Raw genomic sequence first — 13,379 nt, 5'->3', positions numbered from 1 at the left:
AATGCATACAACTGTTTCTCTCCATCACCTCCAAGGCCAGAGGTGAGCAGCCCAGCTGGATGGGGCAGCTGAGCTGTAAGTGCATGTCAGAGACACAGGCTCCTTATAATCTGTTTCCCACGCCTGCCTCTGGGCTGTAGTCCTTAGTCTCTCCTGAGCACTGCAACCCCCTGAAGGACTGATTAAACCATTTTCCACTCCCACTCAGCAGGTCTGAGTAGAGCTTGAGAATTTGCATTTCTGACAAACTCCCAGGTGATCCTAAGGCTGTTGGTCCAGGGATCCTGCTTGGGGAACTGCTGCCCAGGGGCCTGTCTTTGCCTGCCCTGGCTGATTGCCGACACATCCATGGTCCAGATTATGGAGTGGGGAAGGTGTGTGGAGGCACACACGCACACTCACACACACGCACGCAGTATTCTAAGGCCCAGGCGGGAAGTGGCAGCCTGTCTTTCCACTCATTTTCCACTGATGAGAAAACTCACAAAGCCACGCCTACCTGCTGGGGATGCTGGAGAAAGTCGAGGTCGTGGCCATGTCACTGAAAATAATCAATAAACAATCTATAATAGGAATAGGAAAGAATTCTATTGAAGCCGTACTGAAGATATAGCCCAGAAGACAGCCTCTCAAGGTATTCAGCACACTTTTATATCTGGTCAGAACAAAGAACATGAAACAAGTTATGGATACATTCCTTCAAACTTTAAAAAACAAACAGACCAGCACGTACACAGCAAGGCGGCATGGCCTTGGCACCTGGGAAGGGAGTCTTTGTTATCAAAGGAGTCCCAGCCTTAGTGTCCCAGGAAGAGGGGCATTTAATCTTTATCTTTCACATGGTCCTGGGAAGGGAGTCTTTGTTATCAAAGGAGTCCCAGCCTTAGTGTCCCAGGAAGAGGGGCATTTAATCTTTATCTTTCACATGGTCAGTGTGCCCTTTTCTTTAATATTTAAAGCAGATGTTTGGGGTCTTCCCTGAAAGTCCACTGGTTAAGACTCCAAGCTCCCAACACAGGGGGCACAGGTTTCATCCCAGGTCAGGGAACTAAGATCCTGCGTGCCACATGGCACAGCCTAAAAATAAATAAAAATAACAAAAATGCAATGAAAAAAATAAAGGGGCCAGAAAATGCAAGAGGATACTTAAACTTTTGGGGGAAAAATTTTTTTAAAGCCGCTGTACAATGTAGGTTTGATTGGCCACAAACGGTCTACTTTAGCTAGTCTAAAATTCAAGTCATGCATGTATGTAAGCAATAATGACCTCCCCATACCTCAGTATGTGAGCATCTGTTTTATCAGCTACAATTATATTATAATGAGAAAAGGGGAGAGTGGATTCTGTTGGATGCTTGTGTACACCTATGACCCTACAGTCCTGCTGTAGTTATTCTCCTCTGGCCCCTGAGCTCTCTCTGGGGACAGGCAAGCCTCGTGCCCCCTGGCCTCAGAGTCTTTCACAGAAACCCACACATATACTCCAGTCCACCTCAAGTCCCCTGGTTCTACATCCACTTAGAAATATATGCTGCATGTGTAAGAAGACATCCGTCAACCTGATGCTTGGAACCACATGTGACACCCCTGATGGAGACTGTGACTCTTGTTCCTCAAGGCCCAGCATTGCTGTCAGCAAATGCATGTGACTGCAGTTACCCTGCTTCACATCCAGGAGCTAAATTAGCTCATTTAGGATCTGAAACAACAGCAGCCATGGATAATTAACATCACTGCTCTGAAGCTTGGATTTGCTCTTGCCCAGGCAAGAGTCATGTCCACGTGGACCTGGGTTGTTTTGGCTCTGGGAACCCAGGCGTCCATGTACCTCTGTGCACCAGGGGCTCCTCCCAGCCCATGGCCACCTGGTAGATCTTCCCAGGCCCCCACAGTGAGACAACAGCATTTTGTTTAGGGATGAGTATATTTTCCTCAGGGCGGGGGGGGAAAGCTTTGGAAAACATCATGGTAACATTTAGTGCTATTAAAAAGCAGTGTTTTTTTACCATGTGTAAAATAGATGCTCGTGGGAAGCTGCTCTATAGCATGAGGAGCCCAGCTCGGTGCTCTGTGATGACCTAGAGGCGTGGGATGGTCGGGTAGGAGGGAGGTCCAGGAGGGAGGGGATATATGTATACGTACAGCTGATTCACGTGTTGTACAGTGGAAGTAACACAACATTGTGAACAATTATCCTCCAGTTAAAGAAAGAAAGCATGTTTCAGCAACCAGATCAAGGAAGCCAGTGAAGAGCTGGGTTCCTGGCCATACGAACACCTGTCCTCCTTTGAGAAGCAGCGATGATCCTATAGCCCCTCAAGGGACCAGAGCGGCTGGTGGGCTGACATCTGAAAGACGCTCCAAGCAGCAGAGGGAAGACACTGTCTGCAAATGCCAAGTGGATGAAATCAATGCAGCTTTTTCCTGATGTGTGGTCTCTTAAAGTGCCACCGGAATTAATCATCTGAAAGAGGAGTCCCCAAAGCTGGAAGGGACTGTGGCTCACATTGAGGGTCAGGAGAGCAGTGATCCCACCACCCGCCACCTTCGTTACCATCTCAGGTGTCTTGGGGAAAGTCTCATCTTGGGCTCAAGATCTAGTCCAACAGAGGGCTTCTCCACCTACAAGGTACATGTGAATGACTCGGGTTAATGTGGATTCCACGCAGGCCTGGGTGGGGCTGAGATCCTGCGCCTGTCCCCCCAGCTCCCAGGGCTGCTTCTGTGGGTCCCTCCCTGCCCTGCTGATGGAGTGTGTGCCCTAAGGGGACCAGCTGGGACCCCACGTGACTAGGATGCACAGCAAAGCCTGAGAGCCAGTGGACTCGCGCCTCGCTTGGAAGGCTTAGGATGTCAGGATCTCTCTGCAGAGCAGAGAGGGAAGCGGAGGTCCAGGTTGCTGAGGTGGGACCAGCTCCACGAGGAAGCATCCCTGGCCATGGAAGTCTTAGGTATGGCCATTGTCTGGCTCCTCATCTGGAGGGTCTCTAGGACATGTCTGTCCGTCTGTCTGGCTCCCTTCGGAAGATTATTGTGGGAGTGGGGATTCCTGGTGGAAACCCTGCTGGACCCTCCTTGGCTTCTCCAGTTGGGACCCTGCTGGGCCCCCACAGTGACTGAAACTAACTAGCAGTGGAGATCCCACTTGGAAAACCCGTGGCTTGAAGACAGAGACGGAAGTGGGTCTCGAGAGGACTGTGAAAAAAAACAAGGAAATAGGCCAAAAAGAATTTTCTTTTTTTAAATTTATTAATGTTTACAGTGTTGTGTTGATTTGTGCTGTACAGCAAAGTGGTTCAAATATATATATGTTCTTTTTAAAATTCTTTTCCTCTATGGTTTATCTCAGGATATTGATTATAGTTTCCTATTTTATACAGTAGGACCTTGTTGTTTATCCATCCTATATATAATAATTTACATCCATTAACCCCAAACTCCCAATCCATCCCTCCCCCGTCCCCTCAGCAGCCACAAGACTCTCCTCTATGTCTGTGAGTCAGTTCGTTTTGTATATTTTATGCATATTTGTTTTGTATATTCTACACAAATGTAAGTTCATTTGTGTTATATGTTAGAGTCCACATATAACTGGTATCAGTAAACTCTTTCTGACCTATTTAACTTAGTACAATAATCTCTGGGTTCATTCATGTTGCTGTAAATGGCATTATTTCATTCTTTTTTATGGCTGAGTAATACTCCATTGTATGTATGAACCACGTCTTCTTTATCCATTCCTCTGTTGATGGGCGTTTATGTCGTTTCCATGTCTTAGCTGTTGTAAATAGCACTTCTGTGAACACTGGGGTGCATGTATCTTTTCAAATTACAGCCCCAAAAGGGTTTTCTAACAGCAGAGAATGAGAAAACAAAACAGGGAAGGAGATGAGGATAAGACTCCATAAAAGCCTAACAGCTTTTGGGGGATGAGAAACATCTAGATGTAACAAATTACTGTGACAGGAAGAAACAATCGCCTTGAAACAGAAGGCATTGGTGTCTGTGAAGCCGCACAACTGGCCAAACATCTCAAACCAAAACACGTTTGGAGGCCCCTCTAGCCTGGGGAATAAACAGCATTGTGAGTCTAGTCTGGCTTTGTTTTTGCTTTGTTTCTGGGATTTCCTTTAGGATCTCTGATGAAAGTGAAAGAGGAGAGTGAAAAAGTTGGCTGAAAATTCAACATTCAAACAAACCAAGATCATGGCATCTGGTCCCATCACTTCATGGCAAATAGATGGGGAAACAGTGGAAACAGTGAGAGACTATTTTCTTGGGTTCCAAAATCACTGCAGATGGTGAGTGCAGCCATGAAATTAAAAGACTCTTGCTCCTTGGAAGAAAAGCTACCTAGACAGCATATTAAAAAGCAGAGACATTACTTTGCCAACAAATGTCTGTATAGTCAAAGCTATGGGTTTTCCAGTAGTTAAGTATGGATGTGAGAGTTGGATCATAAAGCTGAGCACTGAAGAATTGATGCTTTTGAGCTGTGGTGTTGGAGAAGACTCTTGAGAGTCCCTTGGACAGAAAGGAGATCAAACCAGTCAATCCTATAGGAAATCAATCCTGAATAGTCATTGGAAGGACTGATGCTGAAGCTGAAGCTCTAATACTTTGGCCACCTGATGAGAACTGACTCATTGGAAAGACATTGATGCTGGGAAAGATTGAGGGCAGGAGGAGAAGGGGATGACAGAGGATGAGATGTTTGAATGGCATCACCAACTTGATCAACATGAGTTTGAGCAAGCTCCAGAAGTTGGTGATGGACAGGGAAGCCTGGCGTGCTGCAGTCCATGGGGTCCCAAAGAGTCGGACATGACTGAGCGACTGAACTATACTGAAAGGAGATCAACCCTGAAGAAGATCATTGGAAGAACTGATGCCAAAGCTCCAATACTTTGGCCACCTGATGATGTGAAGAGCCAACTCACTAGAAAAGACCCTGATGCTGAGAAAGATTGAGGGCAGGAGGAGAAGGGGGCAACAGAGAATGAGATGGTTGGATGATATCACCAACTCAATGGACATGAGTTTGAGCAAACTCCAGGAGATAGTGAAGACAGGTAAGCCTGACATGCTGCAGCCCATGTGGTCACAAAGAGTCAGATAGGACTGAGCAACAACAACACTGGGATCCCAAGAGATGGATGCTGCAGGGCAGGGTGCTAGGAGTTCAGGGGGAGGGAGTTCCATTGTCCCAGAGTCGTCCTTTCTGGAAGAGGGAGTGTGTGTTAGTCACTCAGTCGTGTCCGACTCTTTGTGACCCCATGAACTGTAGCCCGCCAGGTTCCTCTGTCCATGGGGATTCTCTAGGCAAGAATACTGGAGTGGGCAGCTATTCCCTTCTCCAGCGGATCTTCCTGACCCAGGGATCAAACCCAAGTCTCCTGCAGAAAGGCTTTTTGCCATCTGAGCCACCATGGGAAGCCCCAGAGGAGGGAAGTAAAGTGAAGTTGCTCAGTTGTGTACAACTCTTTGCGATCCCATTGACTATAGCTTACCAGGCACCTCCGTCCATAGAATTTTCCAGGCAACAGTATTGGAGTGGGTTGCCATTTCCTCCTCCAGGGGATCTTCCCAACCCAGGGATTGAACCCAGGTCTCCCGCATTGTAGGCAGATGCTTTACCATCTGAGCTACCAGGGAAGCCAATTTTCTTCATCTTCACATTTTTCTACAATGGGCATATTGTTTCAGAATTTAAGAAAATATAAACTGTTTCTGTTTGGCAGAGGTGGTCTGTGGCCTCTGGATGTTTCCTTGTGCTCTTTGTCAGCTTGGGGGCTTCTCTTCCCACCTTTAGCTCACCATCTCCCCTGTGGCCTGCTCCAGGAGAGACAGCTGCTGGCCGCGAGGACAGGACTTCGAGGGACGGGCTGTCTGGGGATCAGCTGGCTCCTGCCGCATTGGTGACCCATCTCTGGTTGTGCTTCCAGGCGAGCTCACAGCAGGGTCCTGACGCAGCCTCTCGTCTGTCGACTGTCAGCTGCTCCTGCCACCAGCTGGTCCCCGGCACAGGCCTGACACTCTGCCATCTCTCAGCAGGTGAGGACGTGAGGGGCCCTGTCCAAGAACAGGTTCTCTCTGGAGGGTGGGGGTCGCTGCTAGCAGTGCACGTGTGGGCCTGGGGTGAGACTGGCTGTCGGGATCCTCGATGTGTGGCCAGGTCCTCACGCCATCACTGCATTCTCAGCCCAGATGTAAGGCCCTTATGGAGGCTGTTTCACCCCTCATTTCACATTATCCCTCGTGTGAGTGGGTGATGGGGGAGCAGCAGGAGATACAAGCCATCTCCATGGGCTGCTGGCCTTGGCTTGGAAATCAAGCTGTGTCCTTCCCCACCTAGGAACAGAGATGTTACTCAGGCTAGCATCCTTGGCCAGCTACTTGCTATGACAAAGGGGATGCGGGGGGCTGTCAACCAACATCACCACTGCCGCCCCTCCCCCCACAGTATAAGCTGCTCAGTCCCTTCAGGCCAAAGGCAATAGCTGTCTTTCAGAGATTTCCCGGAGAGACGGACTGCAGAGCTCTGCCAGCCAACACTTCACAAGGGTCTGTGGAGATAAGGCATGTTAGGGAGGATGGCTGAAAAGGCACGAAGACATCCACTCATCCAGAAACTGTAAAGACTGTCCTGAGTCAGGTCAGATCAGCAGTAGTGGGGATTGCCGCATCGTGCGCTGCCCTGCCCCCGACTCTGAGTTTACCAAATTACGCACCACAAAGTTGGCCGTCAGAACCTCCCCAAGCAAGCTCTCTGTGTGAGTGTATCCATGTGCCCGAGGAGAAAGATGCCTGACCACACACACCCACACACCCACACACATCGTCACACTTGTACACCTGTGTGCACACTCACACCCCCCCACCCATACATCTTTATACCCACACCCCACTCACCTGCACACACTCACACACACCCTCACCTGCACACATTCACACGTACCCTTATACCCAGGCGCGCACACAGTACAGAGCCCCCTCCTCCCTCTCTGCCTCCCCCGCTTCTCCCTTTCTTCCCACCTGCGGATCCTGAGCTCAGCTTCCTCTAACCAGCCCCCTGGGTCCTGCCACCCCCAAGTCCCCTAACTTGGAAAGCCCCAAGCTGGTGATGAGGAAAGAGAAGGATTGATTCAGAAATGGGGCAGGAGGATCAGGGCCTGAAGGCAATGATTTCAGGGTCGTTTTTCCCCTGTCAGTTGGGCTCGGGAGGCATGGAACTGGCCTGCATCTTCTCCCTCCTTTTGTGTGGACACAAGGATGCATAAACAGACACATTCACAGGGGGACCGCCGCACGCACAAGCCGGCAGAGAGTGCCCGTCAGGCCTTGGGCACAGGCAGGGACACAGCCCCAAACACACATGCAGAGATGCGCACACATCTCTGTAGAGTAGGGCGTCGGCAGCTGCTCCCCCGAGTTTCAAAACCCCTTCTGCTTCTCCTTCTCTTCTTGTTGAATAAAAGTTTGCAACCAAGAGAGGAACACAACCCTGTTAACTCTGACTTCAGTGGCTGCCACGTATCACAACAGGCAAGTTTTATTTTTCAAACACTGGGAATAAATGAAGTTGACGTCAGGCCTCATCTGGGCCAGAGAGTCATTGCTTGAATGAGGAAATCCAGAGTGTGGTCTGCACACCCCGGGACCGGCCCAGCCCCCTCACACCTCCCTGTGCGCTACACAAAACCACTGTCGCCTATGAGACACACCCCCAGCTCTCAGGCCTGACCACGTAGGTCTCCAGGGAGTTTCTCATTAAACGGGGTAACAGTAATCTATGGCGTGTGCTTTCCTACAGAACAGTTAGCATCACAGGGGTCTTCCGTGCTTGGAATAGGGGATATAGGGGTGTTTGTGTGTGTGTGTTATTTAAAAACAATATAAACTTTTTGGAATAATAGCAAATTAAAATGAATGATAAAGCAAGCTCTTGCAGGGGAAACATGTGCTTTGCACTGTAAACGCTAGGGGGCGCTCTGTGAGAGGAAAGAGCCCTGAGCTAAGCGGCAGCGCTTTGCGTTTGAGTCCTAGACCAACAGGTCTTGGCTGTGGGAAGAAGCTCTTGGCTTTATTTCTCTGAGTTTTGCTCTTTCTTGATGTGCAAAACAAAACTCAGACTGTTTTGCCAACTTTTAGAGATGCTTGAGGAAAGAGTGAACGAATGTGTATGACAGTGGTGGAGTTCCCTGGTGGTCTGGTGGTTAAGACTCTGCGCTTCCGCTGCAGGGGGCACGGGTTCAATCCCTGGTCAGGGAACTAAGATCCCACGTGCCATGCAGCAAAAAAGAAAAAAAAAAAAAATGTGTATGAAGATGACTTATTACTAACAAATCACTGAACAAATGTCAAGGTATTCCTTATGGCAGTGGGGTGTAAGGATAGGAGAAAGACATGGGCTTCTGTTGTCAGGCTTTCTCAGCCCCAGCGACAGGGAGTGGATGGCAGGTGGCCCAAGAAGCCCATGTCTTGCTCCCATCACTCAGGTGATCCTCTGATCCCAGGAGGGTCTGCTCCCGTGACTCCCCAACCTGGACAGAGAAGCTGCAGAGGATGGGAGGGGGAGAAAGCTCAGGGGGACTCTGCTTTCAGACAACCAACTCTTCCAAACTCCTTAGCTTTGGTTGTTCCAGGGGCAGCAGAATGAAAGAAGGCATGTCCAATAACAGCACCGCCAGCATCTCCCAAGCCCGGAAAGCTGTGGAGCAGCTGAAGATGGAAGCCTGCATGGACAGGGTGAAGGTAAGTGTCACAGGCATGCCTGCCCTCTGACCAGCACTCCACTCACAACAGTACCCCCGGGTCCAAAGCAGCCACGTGAGAGTGAACACGTCATCCCGTAGAGCATCCAGCCAACGCTGGCAGCTGTAACATTTACAGACAAGCGTTTGCTCCAGGGTTCCAAGCATGCCCGAGGAGCCAAGGGATGCAAAATATACAGTGTGTGTGAATTCCATAAGGAGTCGCCTAAAATAGACCCGTGTTCATCTCAGCTCTCTTTAACTCAGTTGTCATGCCCATAAGCGAGAGAGGGAGTTGAACCATGCAGTCCATCGTAGTTTTCCTGCCTGGTCCAGTGACTCGGAGATGAGACAACATCAGGTATTTTGACAGGGGTTCTGGGGGAAGTGCCGTGTCAAATCGTGTATGCGTCTGTCAGCTCCTCCTCGGGGGAAAGGGAAGGAGGGTACCAGCGTCCTCCTACCCTGTTCACTTCACTGAGGAGCCGAGATGTCTTCATGCTGGGGGAACAACGCCAGCTCTTCCCCAGATGCCACTTCAAAGGGAGCAGGAGGCCAGGCAGAGCGAGTGGCCCTGAGATACAGCTTAGTTAGGTTCATTGACTCGAATGGAGCTGGAAGTGCATCGGGCATGTGACAGCAGAAAACACCAGTCCAGTGTGTCTGTGCCCTGTGGGGACATAAAACCAGGGCTCTCAACCAAACAGGACAGAATCCGTGGGGCAGCGGGTGACTCCTACTGCCCTCTGTTGGTGGAGCAAGCAGTCCCTCCCCGAGGCTCCCACTGCCCAGATCTATGACCAGATAACACCAGCTCCATCAGTCGGCTTCCATCCATCCCCCTCCCCAGGGAGCTTCGGGTACCAGCTATCCAAGGAGGCAGCAACATGCCCAGTAAGTGACACGATGTATACAAAGCAAGAAGGGAATGCAGGATGATACACATCAGTCTAAGCGGACTGGCTGTATCTGCACATACTGATACCAGCTACAAATAAAACATCTTTAATCCCTAGCCTAGAGGAGGGAGCAAGAAAAGAAACAGTTCTAAAAGAGGAGGAGCCCAGTGGTGTAGAAACGGGTCTAAGGATGAGCATTGCAGACACTAGTAGTTCAAAGGCAGGACAGACTTTTGCTGAGAGGACAAGGATGCGAGGGGATGCACTCGTTGGACAGAGATCCCTGAGCACCCGCTCTGCCCTTGGCACGGTCCTGGGCTAGAAAAACGAATGGAATGTTCCCATCACGTTGCTCAGAGAAGACTTCCTGGAGCCATGAGCTGGGGGTTGGTTGCGAAGTGACATGGGGGCGGAGGGAAGGCTAGTATGAGCTGACCGTGGCTCATTGCAAGCACTTGGACTTGACAGAGAAGCCTGTTGTTGTGCTGGGAAGGCAGCTGTGTGCACAGGAACAGGCCATGAAAACAGCTGGGGCCGTGGGATGACCTAACCACAGTCGATAACGTTGCCAGAGGCCAGGGGGCAGCAGAAGCCGTTGCCTTGGTGGGGAGTTCTGGATTGTCAAGGAAGATGCTCTCCATGGTAACAGATCCTCTCTCATGACCATCAGCACCCCAGGAGTCATGGTGGAGTACATGTCCCCATGGGGAAGAGCTCTTCAGGAGTCACTGCCGGATATGTCAGTCTCCCAGAGAAGGAGCGGAGGTCACAGGGCAACTCAGAGTCCAGTGTGCTATTCAGGTGGTGTCACGGGCTGGGCGGCCCGTTCTTGCAGTTCTGGGTTGTGGAACTGCAGCTCCTTGATCTTGTGAGAGGCCTCCCGGGGCCCCTACAGCCTCTATGGTGATTATAGGGCCCATGACAGGTCTGATTCTGAGCTGGCAGAGTTTGATCCCTGAAGAGATGATCTGGGGCTGCCTGAGGACAGAGGTGGCCCCAGGAACCACATCCCAGCCAGAGCTTCACAGTCACATGTGATTTTTTTGTTTGTGCTCACACAACCTCAAACGTTAAGTTTTTAAAATCGTGATTAGATACACATAACATATAATTTGCCATTTTTACCGTTTTTAAGTGTGTAATTTAATAGCATTATGTACATCCCCAACATCATGCGGTCATCCATTTCTAGAACCTTTTCGTTATTCCAAACAGAAACTCCACCCGTTAAACTCTCACTCCACATCCCCTGCCGCACAGCCCCTGGAAACCTCTCTTCTACTTTACATCTCTATGAATTTGGCTGTTCAGGGTACTTCGTTCCTAAAAGTGGAATCATGCAGTATTTGTATTTTGTGTACGGCTTATTTCACTTGGCATCTGCCTTCAAGTTTTGTCCGGTGTAGCCTGTGTCTGAATTTCATTCCTTTGTAAGGCTGAATAGTATTTCGTTACATGTATCTACCATATTTTATTTACTTATTCGGGTGTTGATGGACATTTGAGTTGTTTCCACCTTTTGTCAGTAATGCTGCTACGAACATGGAGTGCACTTGGGGCGGTGCTTTCAGTTCTTCCCTGTATGCAGCCAGAAGTGGCACTGCTGGGTCATATAGTAATTCTATGTTCAACTTTTTGAGAAACCACGATGTTGGTTTCCATGATAGCCATACCTTTTTATATCCACCTCAACCTCACTCCTGGGTCAGGAAGACTCCCCTGGAGAAAGGAATGGATACCCGCTCCAGTTTTCTTGCCTGGAGAATTTCATGGACAGACTGGCCTGGTGAGCTGTAGTCCATAGGGTCACGAAGAGTCGAACACGACTCAGTGACTAACCCTTTTCACTTTCATCCCCAGCAATGCACAGGGGATCCAGTCGCTCCACATCCTCGCCAACACTTATTTTCCTTCTTAAAAATAATAGCCATTCTAACGAGTGTTAAGCTCACACTGGATTTTTAAGCACTAGACACCCCTTGGAGAAGGCAGTGGCACCCCACTCCAGTACTCTTGCCTGGAAAATCCCATGGACGGAGGAGCCTGGTGGGCTGCAGTCCATGGGATCGCTAGAGTCCAACATGACTGAGCGACTTCACTTTCACTTTTCACTTTCATGCATTGGAGAAGGAAAAGGCAACCCACTCCAGTGTTCTTGCCTGGAGAATCCCAGGGATGGGGGAGCCTGGTGGACTGCTGTCTCTGGAGTCGCACAGAGTCGGACACAACTGAAGCGACTTAGCAGCAGCAGCAGCAGACACCCCTTGCTTCAGGGCACAGGAGGGCTTTGGGGAAAAATCTACTTGATGCAACTTGGGAGGAAAAAAGATGTATATTGATATCAGTTAGCCAGACAACAAACAGGATGTGGAAAGAGAATCCATCAAATTGAATCCCCCAAATTGACCATGATAAGTGCCTTGTTGTTCAGTTGCTAAGTCATGTCCAACTTTTTGCAACTGCATGGACTGTAGCCCGCCAGGCTCCTCCGTCCATGAGATTTTCTAGGCAAGAATGCTGGAATGAGTTGCCATTTTGTTCTCTGGGGATCTTCCCCATCCAGGGATTGAACCCACATCTCCTGCATTAGGCAGGCAGATTCTTTACCACTAAGCCAGCAGGGAAGCCAATAGGTGCCTTGGGGAGGGAGGAAATTGGAAGAGTGTCACCAGGAAAAAGAAGTGGCCTCTCTAGGGTGGGTGAAGGTTCATCACAGGAAATGAAGAAGGAAAAAAGGATCCTGGGGGTAAATGACAGAGGGAAGCTGTGTGGGAGGAGGAGAGGAGCAGTTCCTAGAGCTCTCTGATCTCACACAGTGAGGGGAACTCCAGGCGTTCCCCTGTGTGCCATGCCAGCCACGGAGCCCAGAGAGAGGCATGAACAAGTGGAAACAGCTGGAGGCCCTGTGGGAAAAATAATCGCAAAGAGGAGTCCCACAGAGCCAGCTCTGGGTAGAGGCACCCAGAGGACAGCCCGGGAAGGACACACGTTGGGTGGGAAGCCAGGGACGAGCCCCATGGCTCACACAGTGTGTTGCCAACTGCAGAACCCACCTCCAGGCTTCATAGTTTTCTCTGCTTGGAAGAGTATCTCATGGGGAAAGGAAGGAAAGGATGATATTTGCAGCTCAGGGAAGTAAAGAGAGAAGGGGGAAAATACTGCATTATGCAGCTATTTGGGTTGCAAAGGTAGGAAAAAGTATCAGTGTGAACTCAAGAGAGGTTTGGGCAGTTCGTGGAGGTATAATGTAGAAACATCCACTGTGATCTTCAGGTCCTGTCTGTCTCCTCAGACATCATCTGCACCAAAGCACTGGTGCAGTAGACTGAAGTAGACTTTATTGCAGATTTTGTAGGACATAGAACGAAGACTTCACCATGTAGCCCCCAGCCAGCCCGCAAACCCCACATGTTACAGAGACTCTCCCCACATTCACCCTCAACATCCTTCTTAAATCTCCCTACCCTTACCAAATCAGATCCAGCTGATCACCACTCAAAAATCAATACTGGAGAGAGAGACAAATGTTGGTAGGAAAAAATTGCTTTTATCAGAATGCTGGCAATCTGGGGAGATGGTGAACTTGGTGTCACCTAGAAACCACCTCTGAGGATTTTGCTAGCCCATGGAAGTTTTTAAGGGGAAACACGGGAAGTAATCTTGGTGGAGCCTTGAGATGGGGGATCAGAGCCACCCCCCACGGCATGCAGGCTTGTGTGCAGGCCTC

General features: G+C 49.7%; 1 protein-coding gene across 2 annotated transcripts in view; it reads left to right on the top strand.

Annotated features, from left to right (window-relative positions):
• GNG4 (G protein subunit gamma 4) overlaps nucleotides 1–13,379 on the top strand; it is a 69,284-nt gene that overhangs the window by 22,787 nt on the left and 33,118 nt on the right. For both annotated transcript variants that reach the window (XM_005226202.5, NM_001103324.1), the window contains exons 2-3: nucleotides 5,946–6,054; nucleotides 8,646–8,754. In XM_005226202.5, the coding sequence (XP_005226259.1) occupies nucleotides 8,656–8,754 (99 nt within the window). In that variant the 5' untranslated portion in view covers nucleotides 5,946–6,054; nucleotides 8,646–8,655. The remainder of the gene's footprint in view (nucleotides 1–5,945; nucleotides 6,055–8,645; nucleotides 8,755–13,379) is intronic.

Source organism: Bos taurus, chromosome 28 (assembly GCF_002263795.3).
Source record: "Bos taurus isolate L1 Dominette 01449 registration number 42190680 breed Hereford chromosome 28, ARS-UCD2.0, whole genome shotgun sequence".
NCBI lineage: Eukaryota > Metazoa > Chordata > Mammalia > Artiodactyla > Bovidae > Bos > Bos taurus.
The sequence above is the reverse complement of the archived record's forward strand: the minus strand, read 5'-3'. Positions and strand labels throughout refer to the sequence as shown.